This window comes from Apis florea, unplaced genomic scaffold (assembly GCF_048593485.1).
Source record: "Apis florea isolate Af1SG1 unplaced genomic scaffold, ASM4859348v1 contig_2274_pilon, whole genome shotgun sequence".
NCBI classification, from domain to species: domain Eukaryota; kingdom Metazoa; phylum Arthropoda; class Insecta; order Hymenoptera; family Apidae; genus Apis; species Apis florea.
The window spans coordinates 2,200,804-2,222,388 of record NW_028256550.1 but is presented as its reverse complement, the minus strand read 5'-3'; the positions used below and the strand labels follow the sequence as shown (position 1 = coordinate 2,222,388).

Below are 21,585 nucleotides of genomic sequence, written 5' to 3'. Positions count from 1 at the left end.
CAATTCCTCCTTGAATCTCTCGTGGCGGAGGGTTGTTTGCGACCCCCTCCTTCGCGCCGACTCTCTCAATATTGTTAACGCGCGGAGGGTTCAATTGCACGTGTACGCTCGATGTCTGTCTGTGTGTGTGTAGAGAGGCCGGTTCTGTATGAGAGTGCGCTATATAAATATATATATATATATATATATATATATGTATACACACAAGCACGTAGCATTGGCTGGCGCCAGAAGGCCTTCATCGCCCGTTCCACCTGTTTGTGCCGGAGTTTTCCCCGCTTAGAAACTTTCAGTGGCCGACAACAAAGTTCCCGGCTGGCCGAACTACTCCCGAATGACGTGCCGGATCGATACTTTGTAAGCCTCATAAATAAAGCCGCCACGCTCCGTGACTTGTTCGCCCTACCTTCCGCGTTTCGCATCGTCTATGCATAGCTGTCTATCCTCGCGCACGGATGCATCGAATCACCGCGCTTTGTTTTATTTATCCTTTTCTCTTTTCTTTTTTTTTAAAGTTTCGCCGATCGATCGAATCGATCGTGCAGAAAAATAGAAGTGAAAAAAAGAGTGGCGCGCATTCGAATATCGGAGAATATCGAGGAAAGATGCCTTTCCTGTTTGAACGAATGGGGAGAAGAAGGTTGGCGAAAAGAGCCGGGGCACACGCTCCTGAACAAAAGTATCGATTGCCAATAAATTCCGCATACTCGTAGCCGGCAAAGCGTAAAGGTAGCCATTTCGTTCACGGTTCGCCAACTCACAATGGGTTTCCGCGTACAATCTCGGCTTCTATTCACATACACGCCACGGTAAAATTAGCGAAGGTATACTACCTCTTGCGCAAGGTAGACTCGGCGAGAGACGCGCTCGTTCGAGCCGGACCGATGCGAACTTGCTCCAGATACCATCGATCCGTGAGATCGCGCCGAACCGAGCGCGAAAGATTCCTTTCCCCCCCCCCCCCTCTCTCTCTCTCTTCGCTTCTCTCTGTTCATCTTGGGAGAAAGAGAGAAGGTTAATAAATTATATCGATTCGATCGACATTATGCAAATCGCGATGTTTCCCCGTTTCGGAAAATTATACTGTCAAATTGTACCGTTGAATTCACCGACGTAACAGGATTTAACGAGAGCACACATTGGTAAACACATCGCGAACGATTATGGATGTAACGTGGATTACAGAAATTTTCCGAAGATTTCAAATTTTCGAAATGCAATTCGGATTATAAGCGTATTTGCGTGATAATGCGAAAATTTAAACAGCTTATAGTATAATTCGATACGAATAAAAAAAATTTTAAAACTCTTTAAAATCGAGATAAAACGTAGTAGCACAGATATCGATATACATATAGTCCCCGCATAGTTAAAATTCAGTTACGGAACGTCTTTCGAAACACGGTGGCCAGGAATCGCGTTAGAAACGCGAAGATAACGAGTCTCGGTGAAAGAGAAAGCGAGAGGGCAAGTGGTGGGGCAATGCGAGAGAAGGAGAGAGAGAGAGAGAAAGGGCGACAGTTTATCGGGTATGCATCAACGAGCCACGTTTGCAATATTATCGTCGCTCGCGTGACGCTCCCGGTTTTCGAAGGCGGCTGCTCGTTGCCTAGGGTCTCGAGATAGGGGTCGTGGCAACGGAACGGATAAGGTGGGAGGAGGAGAGTTGCGAGGGGTAGGATCGGACGGGCGGGCCGGGTGATAACGGGGGGGAGAGGGGAAAGGTGGTCCGGCGAGTGGAGCGAGCGAGGAGGGAGTGGCGGATCGGGTGATCGGGTGACGGTGAGTCGTGGGGAGGGTTGAGGGGGCCAGAGCCGGGAGCAGGGGCGGAGTGGGGGAGACGATTCCACGAAGATCACGGAGCACCAGTAGACGGCAGCACTGCGGGCCGCGCGTATCGCAGTTCGTGTCTGATCATCTGCGCGCTTTTGTCTCTACACTGGTCGACTTGCCGTCGTCGTCGTCTCGAGGGTGAACGTGCCCCCCACCCTCTCGGCTTACCCCACCCCGAAGATTTTCTATTGTTGCCGCCGTGTCGTATCGGCGCGTACGGGTAGTGACGCTTTCGTGCCGGCGTTTATCCGTTGGTTCCGTGCTTTTTCCCTGGTTCCGAGTTAGTAATAATAACCGGAAATAGGAAGTGTTGTTACGCTGGTTCAGAAACAGAAGACGCAGCGGAGCCGATGGAAAAAATATAAAAGGATCGAGAGTGGAGATCTCCGGAGGGAGAAGGAAAAGAAAGAAAAAAGGTGATTACTGGTGAGGAAAGCCGTCGGAGCTGGTTTCGAAAAGGAAGCTCAACAACGATACGCGCGGTGCCGCGATTCGCAATCGCTTTGCCGTGAAGTTTGCTACGCGTCCTTGGCACGCGAACATCGTGTATGTGTGTATTTGCGAGTTGATGAAAATTGACCGGTTCGGTTCGTTGGACGCGTATAACGGGCAGGGGCTCGATTATTCGGAGTCGAGAGTTTCGTTCGAACGGTTCGATCTGACTTTGTGCTCCCTTTATCAACGAGTTTGACACGGTTCAAGTGTTCCTCGAGGCGCGTCGACTCTGTCCAGCCATATTTGCGACGCGAATGCTTTCACGCTGGTCAATTCAAAGTTATTCGGCTCGTGTTCAAAACGGTGTGTGAGTGTTTTCGAATCGCGATAAATCTTCCGGGAGACGCGCGTGAAAGAAATTGTAATTTACGCGATAGATGCGAGTTGCGAGTGAAATGCGCCTCGAATTGGCAACATTCCCAGACGCAGTGTTCCCTAACGATAGCGCCGCGTTTCTAACCAGCGAGCACGATACGCCGGTCGAACGTTTTAAACGGAATTTACTAATTATTTCAAGCTCGATTCATCGAGCTTTCGAGAGCTAAACGCGTTCGGAATCGTAGAATATTTCGAAGGGTTTGCTCTCGTTAAATATCCGAGTGTCGTCGCATTCGAGTTCCAAGAGAGATCAAGATCCGTATCGATATGTGAGGCTCGTAGCGAGAGAATCGTTCGATCGATGTTGCCAGCTCCGCTTCGAAGGACGACGAGTGAACATCGGGAATGATCGTTACAGTGAAAAAAACACGTCGCATTTCAAGTGGAGGATTTTAACGCAGAATCGTGAGAGGAGGTGGGTGTATATATACATACGTATAGAGTGTATATGTATATATATATACACACATATATATATATATACATATATCGGTTTCTCGTGACGCGTCACGCGCGATTTTAATTCTAACCTCGACGGTCGATGAATGATTGTGTGCTGTGTCAAGTAAAGTGAAAGTCAAGCGCGACGGACGGCCATATTTCATGGATAAACGTGCACCATAGTGACCGGCTCGAACTGGTTACAATCCCACGGTTCCAACGCCACGAGACGTAAGTGTTTCATCGCTAAAGATTCACTCTGATTACCACCTCCGCGTTTAATAGCAGATTTAATACGATTTCCTTATCAACTCGCTCGGAAAATAGAACGTGATTCTACAACTTTGTACGAGTTGAACACGAACGGAGAATCTGTCGATAACTAGGAACGATTCGTTTTTTGTCTTTTTGAAATTTTCGTTACGCATTTATGTTTTAATTTATAAAATGGATGGAAACCAAGAGTACCGAGAGTACAATATTTTTTCGCTAAATATTCGATTTTATCTTTGATAGCAAAAAGATACGAAATGTTTCGATATATATATATATATATAAAAATCCTCGAACGAATATTGATGTAGAGATTAAAATATAGAAATTTGACGCGTTAAATGTGTCAGTTAAATTTTTTAAATATTCTCTTCGTATCCAAAAATGAACGAAAAAATTACTGCTCACTTTATAGTTTTGATCAAACGCTACGAAAATTCCAGAAATTCTGTTCTCTCGTTTCTCGTTTCGAATCTTATATATATATATATATATATATATATTCTCGTTTGAAATCTCGTTTTGAATTTAACACCATCGCATTACAATTCTTCGCATACATTCACGGATGATTGATATCGAAAGAAATTTAAGAGCATAAACAACGAGTCGGAGAAGGCAGTTTTATAGAAGATACCGGGAAAATACGTGGGGAGAAACGATAAAAGCGCTTGGTTCTCGTCGAACGTCACGAATCGATGGTTGATTCCATTATTCTTTTCTATCCTTTCCCCTTGCCAGTTTTTTTTATCTCGTCCACATGCGTAATGTGATTAACGAGACCAAAAATTCTCGCGAATAGAAATGCAATGAGTGGGAAAAAACGAAATTTCGATCGTGATTCGAAATACGCTATTTATCAAAAGTTTCTCGAATCTCGAGCCACGGGGAAAGGCATTTGATGGAGGAAAAAAAAAAAAAAAGAAAAGAAAGAAAGAAAATATCCATGCTTTTCTTGTACGAAAGTTTGCTTTCGAAAGAAACAACTTTGAAAGTCTGTCGACTGTCGGTGTACTTGAGACACGGCAGGCATTTATCGTGCCTCTGGATAATGTATGCGAACTTACAAGCCGGTATAACTCGTAGAAACTGATGTCGTTCGAGAACATACCGCTTCCGCATCAATTCAAAGAGAATTGCGTAAACGTTTGCTAACTCGATCCTAAGATTTCCAAGCTTTTACAACTTTAAACATTTTCTATTTAAAAAGAATCGTTCATTTATTATCGAGTCAAGGATGAATTAATTACACACCGTCTGAAATTAATATTGAAGATAAAAAAATATGTACACAACTCGTACGAAATATAAACGATAAACACGCATATAATCGATCGTATATACACATATAACTTAAACAGAAAACCCGAGAATATTCATAGAGCCATGATGAACACGGACGAGTTGGCACACAAGATTCCGTAACAAAGAAGAACGGTTTAATTGAAAGATATACGCATAAAGAGAAGAAGCATCGATCTCTTCTGGGTGGAGAGAGGGGGAGAAATTCAAGGACCCTTTTCCTTATTGACACGCGTGTATAAACTTTTGAACGTTAATGTAGGAGATCCTTTATACCCACGCGTAGGAAGGAGGAATGAAACAAGACGAGGGAGGAGGAGAGAGGAGATGCGGCGGCGAGAAAGGGAAGCAAAGCGAGATGGTGGAAGAGTGGGTGATGGAAAGAGCGAAAGGGTGGGTTGTGTGGGTGCACAACGAACGAGTGAACGAGGGTGCAAGAGAGAGACGGACAAAGGGGAAAGAGTGGCACGGAGAGGAAGAGAGACGAATGGAAGGGAAAATGAATTCTCGTTGGCAGTCAGATAACCCGGGCTACGATCGATCGGAATATCTGCCGGTCCGTTGCCGTTACACACACCGCTTACATAGAAACGCGCTTATATATAGAACATCGGCCATGTGCCGAGAGAGGCGAGCGCCGCGCGCATACGTATCTACCTACATACATATACATATGTACGAATGTCTACATAAACGCGTCTGCTGCCTGCGTCTCTTTGCGAACGACGGGACGCGTGTACTATTCATGAATGCGTATACAGGGTGGCGCGATTTAACCGCGTCGCCACTTTTCAAAGAATCGATAGAAACGAAACTTTTTCTCTACCACTTGCTGGATTAATTTTTTTTTTTTTTTTCCATTCTCTTTTTTCTCCCTAATTTTCCCTTCCTTTTATCTTCAACGCGTCCTCGTTCTCGATTATTAATCCATTCCAGTGTTTCTCAATGCTTATCGATCACACTTATAAATAATTTTGTTATTTATTATTTATTTTTTATTGATTTTTAAAATAATGTTAGCACCCTATGTATAGAGAGTTATAGGAACAATTTAGCTTAAAATTTCCTTTCTCGAGTCTGGAACTGGGATTGAAAGTTATTCTTCCATGCCAAACCTGAATTTTTCACGCAGGAAATTTTTAGTTTTTCCCATTATATCTTGCCAGTAAATAGGACGTTATATTTAAATTACAGTTCACCTACTGAAATAGCAATATTTCGATCATATTTAAACGATCGTTGTTATCGGGCGGTGTTATTCCCAGAGACCTCCTCCCCCTTAGAAAGATCTCTCCACCAGTTCGGCCACGAATTATTCATAGAACACGGGACAATTCGACTTGGTCGATAATGAATTTACCCGAGGAGGAGAATCTCTCGACTCGAACGTCGCCCATTCACCGGTAACGTTTCGGAGTGGAAATTCGGGAAAATAAGAGTTAATTGGCGAACGAATTCGATCCTGGGCGGAGGAGGAGGAGGAATGATGATGAAATTACTGGTTGTTCGTCCGTCTGGAAAGTTTGCGCGAATCGAATTCTCGACGATCCGATCGAGCAACAACCGCTCGAGGATCGAGGCAGTGTGCTAATGGGCGTGAATACACGCGGCCTGTTATCAGTCGTTGTCACTTATCGCGCGTCAAGGTACGAACAGACGGATCCCTTCTGACTGTCAATACCTCATCGAGATACTTGACTTGCATGCGAGTCAAGTATGCGCATAGATAAAACGAGTCACGTCCACCGACCCACGTATCTCTCTCTCTCTCTCTCTCCCGTGCACTGGTTATTGTCGCATGTCAAAATCGAGTAAACGACACGGCCGGTTACGTCGATTCGGTCACCATCGGATAATAAAATAATCTCTTCTTCGTATTTCTGCATACTTTTTGCGAATTTTTTTCCACGATACAATCAGAAAAAAATTGATGAATCGGTTAATCGCAAGGATCAGAGAAATTTCAGGATGAAATCGAGGGCGACGGAGGAAAGTGCGAGCGATAAAAAAAAGAGGGGAAGATATTTCGTCGAGATTTCTGGGTAGGATAAAATGGCGAGAGGGGGGCATGGGTGGACCAGTTCACCAGGCAGGAAAGAGTAACCGGTATCCCCGAGAACCGGTTGGCCGCACCAAGGTAGGCGGTAAAAATTGGTAAACAAGTGAGCTGGCTAGCTTTATCGTACCACCACCCTTCGTGTCTGCTATCGATCAAAAGTTTGTAATGTATCGTGAAATACGTTACAAAATGGAGCGTGAACCTTGTTCCTAAAGTTTCGTAAAGAATCGTAAAGGATCGCAATGGGGTGACGGGTCATACTTCTTTCGATTTGTATTTGGCTTCCATATTTACGATTCAAGTTTCAAGTAGTCATCGTCCGTTCGACGACGATGTTTAACCTTTTTATTTTATTTTATTTTTTAACGTATCGTCGTATTTTCGAATTCGAATTTTTATATGTTAATAAATGTTAAAGGTATAAATCCAAGTGAAATTGATTCAAGCGAATATCGATGATCGAAGAATGATAAATTAAATAAATTACATCGAAGAGGGGAAGCGAAAGTAAGAAATCGTAATTTATACGGGAGCTCGCGAGCAGTTATAGAGTTGATTACGCGCCAAGAAAATTGTTACAGCTCGTTCACGCTGATTCCGAGCTGGCCAGTCGAGTCCTTGTCTGAGAATAAATTGCGATTAAAAACATTGTTTATTTACAACGTGACGTGTTTATTATTATTATTTTTTATGGCGAAATATCGTTTAAAACGATCGAATATCGCAGTAGGGAAAATTTTGCAAGAAAATTTATATATGCGCGATGCCATAAAGTTAACATTTCGAAAGTTAAAAGTAAACGACAAATCAAATTTTCAAAGCGAAACAACTTGTTCCTCCTCGTCGTTTTATCTTAAAAATATAAGATTAAAATTAAATTCATCAACAGTTCATCACGTTATCGTATCAAAATTATCGAAATTAATCCGTGTTGACGAGAAGGATCGCCTATCCCCGGTTATCCCCGCGCCAATACGCGTTGATCTTTTCCAGTTACATAGATAACCACTTAAAGCACACGCACCCACTTTCGACTTTCCGTGTACCCATTAATTAGATTAGCATATGCCGGAAAAAGGTGCTATATCTGCCTATATCCGCCTGCGGCGACGATATCACCGGTGGAGGTTGCCCGTTAATGGCATTACGAGATCATCCGTGAGCAAGTGCACAGCGCTCCGCCTAGAGTGCAATCAATCCCTCCACACGACCCCGTTTACGATGCTCTCTGCGCCACTTTCGTCGTTATCGAATCTGTTTACAAGCGCCGACGAATATAATATCTATCTATATTTTTGTCGCTTGGACAATTGCGATCGTGTTAAAAAAGAAGAAAAAAAAAAAATGACAATAAATCGTCGACCATCGAGGAATCGGTAACGATTGTTAGACACGCGTATGTATATATATATATATATATAGATAGCGAGCGACGTGTGCGAGACATCAATAATTTGGTCGTTCGGGATTCCTCGGTCGGCCCACTTATTCCGCATTCTTGGTGCGGGTATCGTAGAGTCGACCCTACGCCACTGGCGCACCAACGACGACACAAAGCCCGGAGCGACGGCGCAAACTATTTATTTCATGAGCTTCCCCCCTCTCCGCGCCGCGCGGCGAGGACCGCCTCCCCTTTTAATGCTCGCCTGTGTATACACGAGTCGTAGATCACCGGCCGGTGCTACATAAGGGGAAGTGGTCGGTATGTGAGGAAGGCACACGCGGGGACTACATAAGGGGCACATAATGTGCGTGGCCATGTGCATCCGGCGGAATGCGACGGCCTAGGTGAAATGTCTGGTCCCGTGCCAGAGACTTTAACCTCGATTCACAATAAAACAGGCTGGAATCTTCTTTTCTGGCATCGGGGGAGGGAGGTTGTCCCGGGAGGCATATTCTTTCGACCGAAGGGAAACACGAGAACCGCGTGGAAAAAGTAGGATTCGTGTATAGGCTACACGAATTACGAATTAATCTTTTCCTATCGTCCTGTACAGGCTATTCCGATGGATCTCGAGAGTTTCAGCCGTTCAAAGTCCTCTTATCTTAGAGGGGCAATCTCATCGGAGGCAATTCCCGATCACCTTTTCGTATATATTCGAAACGACCGGCTTTTAATTTCTCTCGAGGCGGTCTATCTCCCTCTCTCTCTCTCTCTCTCTCTCTCTCTTTTCTCTTTCTCACTCACTCTCCCTCGAGTCTCGAGAATATTCGCCGATAATCCAGCCGCGCGTATCCTTTCCACGCTCGTAAATTCGCCTACGTCCCGCCTTCTTTCTTATTCCCTTCCTCGCCCTTCCATCCTGCTACACCCGGTCGCCTCGATGTTTTTGTCGCGCGCGGTCGCGCTCGGTGGGCAAAAAAAGAGAAACGCTTCCACGAATACTCGAAACGAAGAATTAACGGCCAACTTTTTTTACCCGCCACGTCGATCTTTTTAGAAATTGTGTATATACTATATATATATATATACTCTATGGACGCGTGTATCGTTATTAGAATTCTCTCGAATCACCCTGTATAGGGAACGCTGCGAACGCGGCGTTTATCTCTAGTACCGTCCGCGCTGTCGCGTTTATCTACGGTAATAAATGCGCCAGTTGAACAAAGACGCGGACCGCCTGCACCCCGTTTATTCGCAACCCTGTCCAAGTTGGCCTCGTCGCGTGACTTTACGACCGGGAACAAATGGGGCCAGACCGACGTTACGATCATGCAGAAGAGAATATAGAGAATATAGACGTAGGAAAGGAACGCTTCTTCGAATCGAATATTTTATCGAGGATTTTATCATTTTCGTCGTTATTATATTTATATATAATCGGAGGACGAAGGTTGTTGTTGAGCTTGTTTTTCCTTCTTGTGTGTTTCAGCCGAGACCCGGAAGGAGGCCCCGAGGACGTCCTGGAAACGCCGCACAGTTGCACACCGCGCCTAGGATACAAAGCCCTATTTCTCAGCATCTCGAGAAAGGTAGGCATTCTCTGAACATTCGTCAAGGATGGCGAAATTATTTAGGATATTATTTTTTTTTTTTTTTAATGACTTTTTCGAGATACTCGAAAATGTTTAACTAATGTTAGTTAGCGATATTAATGCGAAAATGAAATAAACGATTCTTAGCCGATCGAAATAGAGACAAAGTATGATTAGATTTCTATTTTATTTTCCTCGATTCGACTTACTTTTTTGTTGCAAATATTTCTTTGCAAGTTATGCAAACAAAAGTTTTATTCCAAATCTTCAAAACGAGAAAGTTCCTTTTTTAATGAATAATAATTACCGAAATATCGATTTATCTAAATAATGTTCAACACGAAGAGAGATGGAATCATGATAAGGATCGGGGAAGATTTTCGATTCATTGATTAAACTGGTCGAAAGAGCGAGATGGAATTAGGGCTTAAAGTGCATCGCCCCTCTGGGATTTGGAGGGAGGGGAATACGTGTGTAGAAAAAGAGGAGGCCGTGAAAGGGAAAGGAGAAGTTAAGGGTGGTGGGACGGAGGGAAAAAAGGTTGAGTGGGGAGGGATGGAAAGATATGTGGGGAGGAGGGCGCGCCGAGGGGAATAAATGATTCGAAGAACTATAAGAAGAACCGGTCCACAAACAAAAGACTCGTCTGGTTGAATCTCTGGTTTTTAAGGGACGAGGGGAATCGTAGGAGGGATTTCAGCTAGGAAGGAAGTGCTGACTCTCGTGGCTCCTCCCGATGTTGATGGAACGAAATTGTGGGATTCTGAACCTTTTCTTTCTTATATATATATTTCTCTCTTTTCCTTTCGTTTCTCTAGGTTACTCGAGCATTTTAGCGCCACTGTTATTTCTTCTCGTTTCTCTATCGTATCACGTAAGATCGTTTAAAACGTTGGAAAGAATCATTTCTATATTGGCGTACGAAGCGCCATGCTTTTCGTCATCATAGACGGGTTATTATTACACTCGATAGAGGAGGAATTATAGATTGATATATAAGTTGAATGATTCTAGACGAGGGGATAAATTCACTTTAAACTTAAGCATTGTTCGAGAATGAACAATTAACGCGATCTACTATTTGGTAACACATTTAGCGTATTTATATCGCGTGGCAAATTTAATCCGTGGAAAAAATTCCCGTTACGCGTCACATTAATCGAGTTGTTAATTATTCGCCTAATTTTAGACGATCCTTAATGAATTAAAATTAAATCAATTAAGGATCGCGGCACTTTCTTGGCTGCCGCCGCCGCCGCTCGAATACCTGAATAATTGACACGCTGTCCCGTATTTTAAATGTCAAATTTAAACCGACAAGCCAACATACCTACGAAGCGAAGTGAAATTTCAATCCGTAATCCGATTTTCGTCGCGGCATTGCGCTCCAATTACCTACCCCGGTATATAGTATATTTATCAACGGAAATTGGCCCCCCTACAATACGATTCGCTGCAGGAAATTAACGAAAGACCACCTCGCTCGCCGTTCCGGAAACTATTCTCTCAATGTGCTTAAGCAAATAACCATTATATATCGGCCAAATTCTATTCTCAAATAATCTCGACTCCCCTCCTCCCCCTCCGATCGGGCAGTTTCTAAAATTGGTAAAATTATTTATCCTATCATCTATTCATAGCCATTGAGGAATAAATTTCATTCTGTTGTTCTGACCGTCCCGAGCGGTTGGCACATTGTCATTGACACGTTGGCCGATCCGACCGCCGCTGTTACTTAACCTCTTGAAATAAACTTGAATGTAAATTTTAAATAACTTTGTCGTGTAAAAGTTACTATTCGATAATAATAATAATAATAATAATAATAATAATAATTCGTGAGAAATCTCTCTCTCTCTCTCTCTCTCTTGAACGAGAGAATAAATATGCGGGATAATAATTGATAGATCGTTGAGAAGTAAGTAAAATTGTTGTTGAATATCGAGGCGAGGTAAATGTAAATGGTATTGATATCTGACGCAAGTCTGACAAAAAAAGGGGGGGAGGGAGGAGAGGAGGGGGAAAATAATTAGCATTTTCTTTCTACGAAGCAAGAATCCTTTATTTATGCATTTTGCATAATTGCGACGCCTCGATGCCGTTAATGTAAAAATAGTCGTGCGCAAAAAAAAGTATAATAATCGTAAAATATCGGGTTTTTAAAAGATATTCCTTTCAATCTCTTGCTTCTCAGATGTGTGTAATTTACATTTCGAGAATTGCATATCAACAAATGCTCGCGTCGCTTTCGTTCGAAAGCAGAAATAACCAGATATTAGGAGGAAAAGGAAAAAAGAACCGAACGTTAACAAAACACTCGTTCCCTTTCATCTTTCGTCGGGAAAGAAGCAATTCTGGTGTCTCAAAAACCGGCTTTTCTTCTTCCTTCCTTTCTTTTTTCCCCGCGAGAAACAGCAGGAAGTCTAAAGAGCGCCGAGTGCATCGCAAAAGTCCCCTTACGTCACCCGGTCAAATATAGCCGGCTCGATCGCTCCTCTATTCCACGTTTCCACTCGAGCCTCTAGATCGCCTCTAAACCTCTCGAAAGCTTGGTCGATTCGAGAGCTTGGTCTCGCGATTTCATCCTCGAGGATCGTTCGATTTTTGGAAACAGGATAAGTTAAAGGAGAGTTAATTCTTCTTCTTGTTTGCAAGAAGAAATTAATTCATTAACCTCGAGTGAATTGTAATTTAAAAATTTAAAAAGACCAAGAGTCGAAATGGAGAAAGAAAGAGATCTGGAAGAATGGAATTTCGAGTCGCATCCTCTGCTCGCCGCGTGGAAAGGCAAAGAAATTTATGCGATCGTTCCGGGAACATTATCCAGCGTTTCAAAGATTCAAAGCCACGATCTTTCTTTCCGCGAGCTACGTGGTGGAGGCACGCGCTAATAAAGTAACGAGGGCTCCCCTTTGAAGTGCGTCGCTGTAATTCCTCTCTTCCCTCCCCTTTTTCTCCCTCTCCGAAAATAAACGCGCCGCGTAAAACGCGAACCGGATGACACGTTGCTGAAAATACAACCGCGCGAGGCCGCTGCCCGCTCTTCCACCTCCGTCCAGATTCTGGAGATAAAGAGGTAATAATTGAATTCTGGCGAGAGAAGGGTCGAATGGAAACGATTCGAAATTATCCGTGCACAGGGATGTGGATACTTTTGAAAGATTCTTCGGAGAAGTGGAATAAAAACGAAAGTTGGTGTGCGAAATTAAACGCTTCTTGGTTGTGATTCAACAGCCTCGACATTTTCGTTTCTGCCCCTAGAATATATATCATCGTTCCATTTCTATTTTTAGCCAAAAGCAAAAAAGTTTCGGTCGGATTCCAATTATGCGGCAAATCGAATAAGAAGAACTCGGTGCAACGGTGAAAAGTGAGAAAAGAGAAGGATTAGGAAGAGGAGGCAGAAACGTAGGGAAAACGAGATTGATAGCGGGTTACCGGTTGTACGTACGCTTGGCAACCTACCAATCCTGCAAGTCGTCGACACACTTGTTCCTCTCCTTCTTTCTTCCCCCGTCTGCCAACTTTTCGAGCTTGTATCGAGCTTCCTTCGTGGCGAGGGAAAGAAGAAATGTCGCTTCGAAACCGTGCCGTGAGAAAGGAAGGTTGCTGTATTCCCCTGGGAATATAAGTGAATCGAGATTTATTCGAGGATCGAACGAGCGTTAACGATCGAAATAACAGCGGACGAGAGAGATAAGAAAATTGTGTTAAAGCAAACACGTCGATTCGACGCTTTTTCATCTACTTTTTTTTACATACACGTTATGTACGTGGAACGAGGGCACATTGCGAGCGACAGATTAAAGCATCGTTGAACAGCACGTGGGCGGTCTACCATATTCCCGTAATATATGCATTTAACATTAGGCGCGCTGCGTATGCACGAATTGCGAGCGAGCCGCACATGTCGACAGAGCCGCATCTGGTAACCAATGGACGCTGTGTAGCCTGTAAATGGGCTGGAAAAAGCTGTCTGGCCGAAATACGCACATTTTCGACCTGTCACGAGCTATCATCTCTGGATTTAGAATCGTGGCGCGAATATATATATATATATATAAAACGTAAATTTCTATTCGCGTTCTCTATCCTCGAAGATTTGTCGATTGTCCGCAACAATTTTTCTCCGCGTTGTGGAAAATTCCGGGGACGTAGAAATAAAACGGAACGAAAGAGGAGAATAGTCGAGTTTTAATTCGAGTTCGCGGAGGGGAAATCGGCGTTGCGCGTAGGAAACGTGGTTCGACGAATGCATAATTTCGAGATCGATATCAGCCGTGTTGGCATACGCGTCCACGTATGCGCAGTTGCGCAACATCGTGGTGGATAGGCATGGAACAGCAAAAGGGAGGGGAAGAGAGAGAGAGAGAGACGGACAGAGGTTTCGCATTGCTTGACCCGCATGGATACACCGGCATCGCTGTAAGAGACGAGCCCCGACTTTTGAATGAACCCGGAGTCAGTGACTCATTCCCGATCGCTTCGGCGTAAGACGATCCACGGCGCAGGCGCATCCCACCGGAAATTCTTCGCCGTATGTTTCTCGAATCGTTTAACCACAAAGTTTTTTTTTTTTTTTTTTTTTTTACGCCTCTCTTCTTTATATTTTCTCTTATTAGAATATCCAAGACAGTGCAATCTAATCTTTGTTTCGCAATATTGAAGAAAAAAGTGAGTATAATTTTTTTCTAAATCTAAAATACGATTTTAAAGAACGCACGTTACGATAAACCTTTATATACTACTGCATCTCGAGAGAGAGAGAGAGTTTGTAATAAATAATTCAAAAATTTATTTGCCAAATCCGCAGGTATTCTAAATTAAAATAAATAGTGGCGATTGTACGGATCGTTTGACCCGGATACCTGTAGTCGGCCGCGCGCGAGACGAGCAAACACGGGTTGCACACGGTTAAATTAAAAGTCTGAATTTAATGATGCGGCCGAGTATTGATTTGCGAGTTGAATGCGCACCGCGCTATTTACACGTCGCATTCGAGTTTCCCACCATTTTTTCGCCTGGCGGCGCGCACGAGATTAATCCATCGATCGGCTGGAAATTCTCTTTCCTCCTCCCCTCCCATTTCGACGTTGCACATCCCCCGCAGGAAATTTCGTTATCCGCGATATTAGCGAAGAAATTTCTATAATACCACGGATAATTCTCGATTGAAATTTTACACTTTTAACATCCGGCCGCATGAATTCTTCGCGTGTTGTTGCCTGTTCACGGTTGAAATAATAATTTGGTCTGTATAATTTGGAGAAATAGGGAGAGAGGGAAGAAAAATCTTGTGTTTTTTTTTTTTTTTTTCCCAATACACGTTTCATCCGTCTTCGTATTATGTTCGGTAAAAAAGTGTTTCGAATGAAAGTTTGGTATAAAAAGATACACACAATAATTCCTTTTTATTAGAGATTGATGTAGATACGAGTCGATGCGAGTTTATTATTACGAAATCTTTCTTCTAGTCTTTCTAGTAAGCTTTTAAGCCTATAATTAAGTACGTGATAAAAAAAAGAAATTGGCCAGAAAAAATGCTCCGGCAGATGCAGGCAAAGAGTTTGTTTGTACACAAGTGCGACGAGATCTTGGTTTAATTAGACGGCAATACCCGTTCGAAACACGGGTGTTTCAACACCGCTGGTGCGACCAACTCGAATAATAATTATTGCCGCGAACTAACTTTCGCTTCGATCGAGAACTTGGCTCACGCCACCAATTGAAATTTCCACGAAAACACCGATCGATACCACGATACTGTTCGCGATATCTTTCAAACCCTCTTTACCTTCCTTAATCGCCGGATATTACCGCTTTGTCTTATTATTTACTCATCGTTCTTATTCGTAAAGATAACGAGTCCAGCAAAATTATATCCAAAAAAAATTATTTCAAGCTAACACCGATATAAATAAACGTATTTGACAAACATTGTTCAAATATCCATACATATTCATACTTTAAATAGTAATGTATTTTACTAAACGTTGACTATATAAAGATACACATCTTCTACTTAATGAGTAGTACAAAATGAGCAGAATCGAACAGAATCCCTTTATCGATCATTACACCCCCAGTCAGGAGGAGATTAATTGCCTTCCGGATTGGCAAGGTTGAGAGCAGTTTTGCCGATACACGATCATCGATCTTGCGGATTTTACCAAAGCCTTTCGCCAAAGATCCCTCGGTCTTTGAGGGCCGGTGCTTTTAAGGGATCGTAAAAGAAGATGGTTGGATGTTCCATCCTCTTCCTCGTGGTCGAGGAAAGGTCGAGGGAATTTTATCGATGGAGGAGGAGGAGGAGGAGGAGTGGAGCGGCTTCGCGTTACGAATATTGATGACGTGGACGGTTTGAGATCGTTGGAAGGGAAGGAGTTTGGAGCTCCTTTTCGATCGATCTTGCTTCCTAACCCCTATTTTCGAGCACCCAGCTGGAATTGTATCTCCTTTATCTCCTTTAACCCATCGAAATTTGCGCAGACGTGCTGAGTTGTCCGCCACGATCAGGAATTAGACCATGATTCTTCTTCTTCTTCTTGTTCTTCAATTTCGAGGCACGTTTCGATAAGTGTTTCCTCCTTTTCGTTAAATTAATTATTAAAATATTAAATTTAAATTTTCTTCTCATCTGTATTACATTCGATCCAATCCCTTTTTGTTTGATTAACAATTCTTTTGTATTCACTTGCTCGCAGTTCGATTAATTAAAATCATAATTTATTCGAATATAATAAAGCGAAAGAAGAAAATTCAGGAAGAATTAATCTAGTCGACTAAAAAAAGAAATATAAAAACTCATCGTTCTTATTTCTAGAAAGAGATGCTGCTAGAAAATCCTTGATCGTTTGGCTGATTTTTATCTTTATCGGTCAAAGAAACGGATTCGAAACTGTCCCCATCTCTGCAATCCGTGGGTTACGACTTCTCGATCCCCGGGGGTCCCTCGGCCGAGTGTTTGGAAATAGTTGCCTCGATCCCCGCGCCCAACAAACTCTGCAAGAAACTTTTCCCGAGTGAGTAGTCTCTTCGTTCGATCCTGGAACGCGCGACGCAAACATCTCCTTCTATTTCTATTCTCGCGAAGAAAGAAAGAGCTTTAAAGCTTCGAAGAATTATATATCCGGCTTATATCGTTTCAATATCTGTTATTCGATTTTACTTACTTACTCGTTGCTCGAAATATTCAAATTTGTTGAAAAGCAAGATTCGAACGGGTGATTGAGGGTAAAAACCCAAGTTTCGTAATAATATCCCTTCGAGGTATAAAGATTTCACCGCAAGAACAGACTCCGTATCTCGTTGGTGATTGCAAAAATTTCTTCGAGGCTCGTTAATAAGCTTCTCGAGGGTGGAAAAAAAAGTCTGGCCCAGTAGTCATCCTGATTTGTCTTGATTTGGAAGACGATTTCTTTTTCCTTCGAAAGAGGATCGATCGAGGAGGAAATACACGTTTTACGAAACGAAAAAGTTTCCTATTTTTCTGCGTTTTATCCAAGGGAAGGGAAGTTGGAAAAATTCGAGGAAAAGATATTCCATTCAGTTTTGCAAACGGTTGTATAAAAGGAGAAATTGCAAGAAATTGTATTATCCCTTTCTTTTATAAGAGAAAGGAGTTTGCGTTATTAAATATCTTGCTCGAAAAAGGATTTGGAAAAAAGGAGGTTCTCTCCTTTATTATTATTCCTTCGAATACGCAATCCCTCCCCTTCGATTGCATAATCGGTGAAACGAGGCAAAGGTCCCCGCCGGAGGAGCAGCTGTTCGAAATTCCGATGGATGCGCACCTTCCGTCTGTCGGGGAGGGGTTGCACGCAGGTGCAATCCGAGGATGGCCGGGGACGGGTAGCAGGTGGTGCACGGCCAGATATCGATGAGTTCCCTGGCCGGGGATCTCCACCGATTTCTCCATCCTTCGTGTCCCGCTACAATCGAGCCGGCTATATAAAACAGAGAAATCCCTTTTCTTTTTCGATTCCTTCCTTTTTCCATCGCCGTCGCGTGATCACGAGACGTAAAATTCAGGAATCGCATTTGTTCCCCCCCCTCCATTCACCCCGCGAATCACGCTAATCCTTCCTCGAGCGTAACTAGGTTCCCACCTCTTCCATCCACTCGTGAGTCGGTCAGTTCTATTTCAGTTGCACGAGCTATGTATATCGTGGATACATAGGCGAGGAACGGTGCGAATAATCCAATTTTTCGAACGGTGTTTAATTAATTTTTTCCAAGGTTGGGGAGAAAAGAATTCGTGTTTTGTGAAAACATGAATGTGAGGTTTTTTCTTTTTTACAAAAAAAAAAAAAAAAAAAATAAACGTGCGAATACTTTTGTTCTTTAGCTCTGTTATTTTATGGTTGTATTAAAATATTGCATTTATGAGTATATTTTGAATTTATAGGATTTTTCGAAACATTCGATAAAATGTGAAATTTTCGACCAAAACTTTCGAAATTTATACGAAATTTATTAAAATTACTGATTTTGAAAATGCAGAATGCTGGGTATGGGTAACGAGAATGTTGTATTATTGCAATATGAATTAAATACGAAAAAATAGTTTAAACTTTTGCGAAGGAGAAAAATAGGGAGGGTGAAAAATGATAATGGAAGAAATTTTTGCCGGATAAATAATATTTGTCGATTTGTAAAAAAAAAATATTTCTTAAAATACGTATATTCTATTTAACACTTTATAACATTTCCATATAAAACTGTTTTTATATTATATTAAAATTATTAACTGAATATTTAACCAATTGTATTTTTTTATATCAGATGAAACGTGTATTTGATATTTAATTGCATCGCATCATTTTATCTCAAAAACTATTTTTGCAAAACTTATTTTTAATGAATCTCTATCAATGGACAATAACTACAGCATTAAAAGATACACAATTATCCGAAAATCGACAGAGAGAGAAAAGATAGCAAATATTTCGTTAATATAACGTTCCGTTGACCCTTAACAGGTTAAAGCGCCATCGAGTTTATTGCTCGAACGTATCGCCAATCTCCGGCTCGGTAATACAATTTCCAACCGTGTTACCGCCAACCCGAGGGCCGGTTGTTATTAATCCGTCAACTAAAATATTCAGAGAGGCGAATTTGATCGTCGTAGCAAAGGGGGGAAGGGACAAAAATATCGAGGCGGTCGTGAAAATCGATGGTCCACGATCGAATTCCAATTTGCACAGGTGGGCAATAGCGGTGTTGTGTTGTTGCTTGGCCTGTGTGTATGTGTGTGTGTGTGGCGTGTCGGCTATTTAGGCGAGGGAGGTGTGCGGGACAAAACCGAAAGTGAGATTAGCTTCGTTCCGGCTGGCAGCGCGCCAACTTTTCTCCTGCCCTGTTGCCAGTTTTATTAGTCTCACGCACGCACGCAGACAGAGATCCGGATTTCGCGCGACCCGCTATTCCCGTACATCCGGGTCTTGCTCCGACGGATATATCGAACCGAGCCGAGACCCCTCGCTTTATTCTTACGGATGGTCACATTTCGGCCACGATTTATCGCCGTTACCACCGGACGCACGCGTGCTCGATTTTTCTCCCCCCCTCGCGCCGCTGGTAATTGGACGTGGACGCGATGTAAGCCTTTTCGACCGTGTATTTTCCAGCCCTTATGCGCGTGGATCGCGTTCTTCTTCTTCTTCTTATTTCCTTTTTCGCGTGTTGCGCATGTTTGATCTTGCGGAGATCGTAAGTTGCCGACTAGTTATAATAACGTCTCGAGCGTTCGTATTCTTGTTATTGGCTGTATCCATGGTCGAAAAGAAGGATCGAAATAGAATGGGATAATTCGAACGCATTGGATATCATGTACATCTCTCGCGGGTGAAACTAGCCTAATTCCTTTACTGCCGCCATTTTAATTTGTGGACAACTTGTGATCTCTGTAATACTACTTAATTGCGCTTTATATAAAATGATGATTTTATTAAAATTGTCGAGACGATGGATTTTATAATTTGTGTTTTACAATTAAACAAAAATAGAATTGAAAAGAAGTGAAAATAATTTTGAGAAAATATCTGTGTCTGTTTATTTCCATTAATTATACGTAATCGTTACATGCATTAAATAATTAGATATTTATTTATTGCAAACCGGCAATTATAGCGTTAATATATTATTTGGGTCATTATAACGTTAAGTATGAATATGGATGTGGATATGAATATAGATTAGAGATAGGTTCAAGGATAGCGTATTGTTACTATGTAGATTTCATAATGAATGTTGCAGGATTCGGGATATCGATTTGGGATTCTCGGTCAAAAATGATCAGTCGAAATTATGATATTATGAAAAATACGTATAGAAACGATTCGTTACTTTTAGATTTTTCATGTTAAATGATAATATTCGATTAAATTAATTTATACAGAAGGTGTTACATTGTTAGCTTATTCCTATTACAAAATTTATGTCTTTTTGATGTTTCGATATGGATATAATAGTATATATGGAATGAAATTATAAATATTCGCATATTTCAACGGCAACGCATAACAAATGTACAAATCTACCTTAAGAGGCTTTTCACATTTTCGTTGTCCAATTGAAAACGAATATCGGCCGATTACGGATCGTTACAATGCTCGTTTTTCACGTTATCATCGTGTCAATTACGATACGTATGGTCAAATCAAGCATCGAAAATAAGTAGCAAAAAAAAAAAAAATAAAGATAACGTTCTCGAAAACGAGCATTATATCGATCAATAATCAACTGACATTCATTTTCAAATGAATTTTCGATGTGAAACAGCTCTAACGGTTTTTGACTCGAAATGAACGTTTTGCGCCGATCATAAGATTTTCATAAATACAACGATCAATATTCATTTCCAATTCAACAACTCTTATAAATATTCCTTGCCCTAAAAATTCTTTCCAATTTATATTCTTTCTTATTCGCAATTTCGTGGAAAAAACGTTGGACATCGTACAACGACAGGTGTCGTTGGGGGCGAAGAAGTTTCGATTTCAAAACTAAAACTCGAATGCGCGCGCAGCACGATCGTAAAATCGCGAAGATTAAACTCACGCCAGTGGCAATTACTTTCGGCGCCGTGGAGAGTAAGATATTTTACGAGGTCGGCGAACGGAGAAGAACTTGGAGGAGAGAGAGGGGGGGGAGAAGGACAGAGAAAGAAAGTCGTTAAAACGGGGAGAACGCGTGCAAAATTCAACCGTGCGATTTTGTTATTTTCTCCTCTTCCTTTTCCATTTTACCCGTTTCCCGGGAACACGAGTCGCTGAATAGTCGATTGCTCGAATCATCGGTGCGTCTTTCTCGAAATAGACGGACGCATTTCAAAAGGGGTGGAATGCAACGAAACATCGACGAGATTTTGTAACCCTGTCTCCCTTTGACGGACGACCGGCGCTGCTGCTTTGAACCGAGAATAGAGCGAGTCGAAATATTTCGGTTCCATTGAAACGTGTGATTCTTGAACGAGGCGGAATCATAGTTGCGAGGATCGATCGAGCCACGGTGGAATATGCATGTATCCACAACGTGCAAAGTTGTAGGACCTCGATTCTTGTTAGCTAGAGTGAGAAATTAAAAACCAGATTTGCGTCGATCTGATATCAATTCAACACTCTATCGTTTCCAATTTCTTTCACGTGACGGAAGAACGAAGAATCCTTCCTATTCTTATCTTTATTGCCTTGAATTTTCTGAAGCAAACTTTTCAATTCGATATAAGATAGATGAAATTTCTATAAACCCTTCATCCTTTCAAAATCATTCGTGAAATTTAACGATGATAATAATAATAATAATACTTTTAAAGCATCGATAAATAA

At 42.1% G+C, this 21,585-nt stretch overlaps 1 protein-coding gene across 1 annotated transcript in view; it reads left to right on the top strand.

Moving 5' to 3' along the window:
• The window catches only part of Kdm3 (Lysine demethylase 3), a 247,992-nt gene that overhangs the window by 57,392 nt on the left and 169,015 nt on the right, over window positions 1-21,585 (top strand). Inside the window, 1 exon segment of the mRNA XM_086903087.1 lies at window positions 9,655-9,754. Coding sequence (XP_086759213.1) covers window positions 9,655-9,754 — 100 coding nt within the window.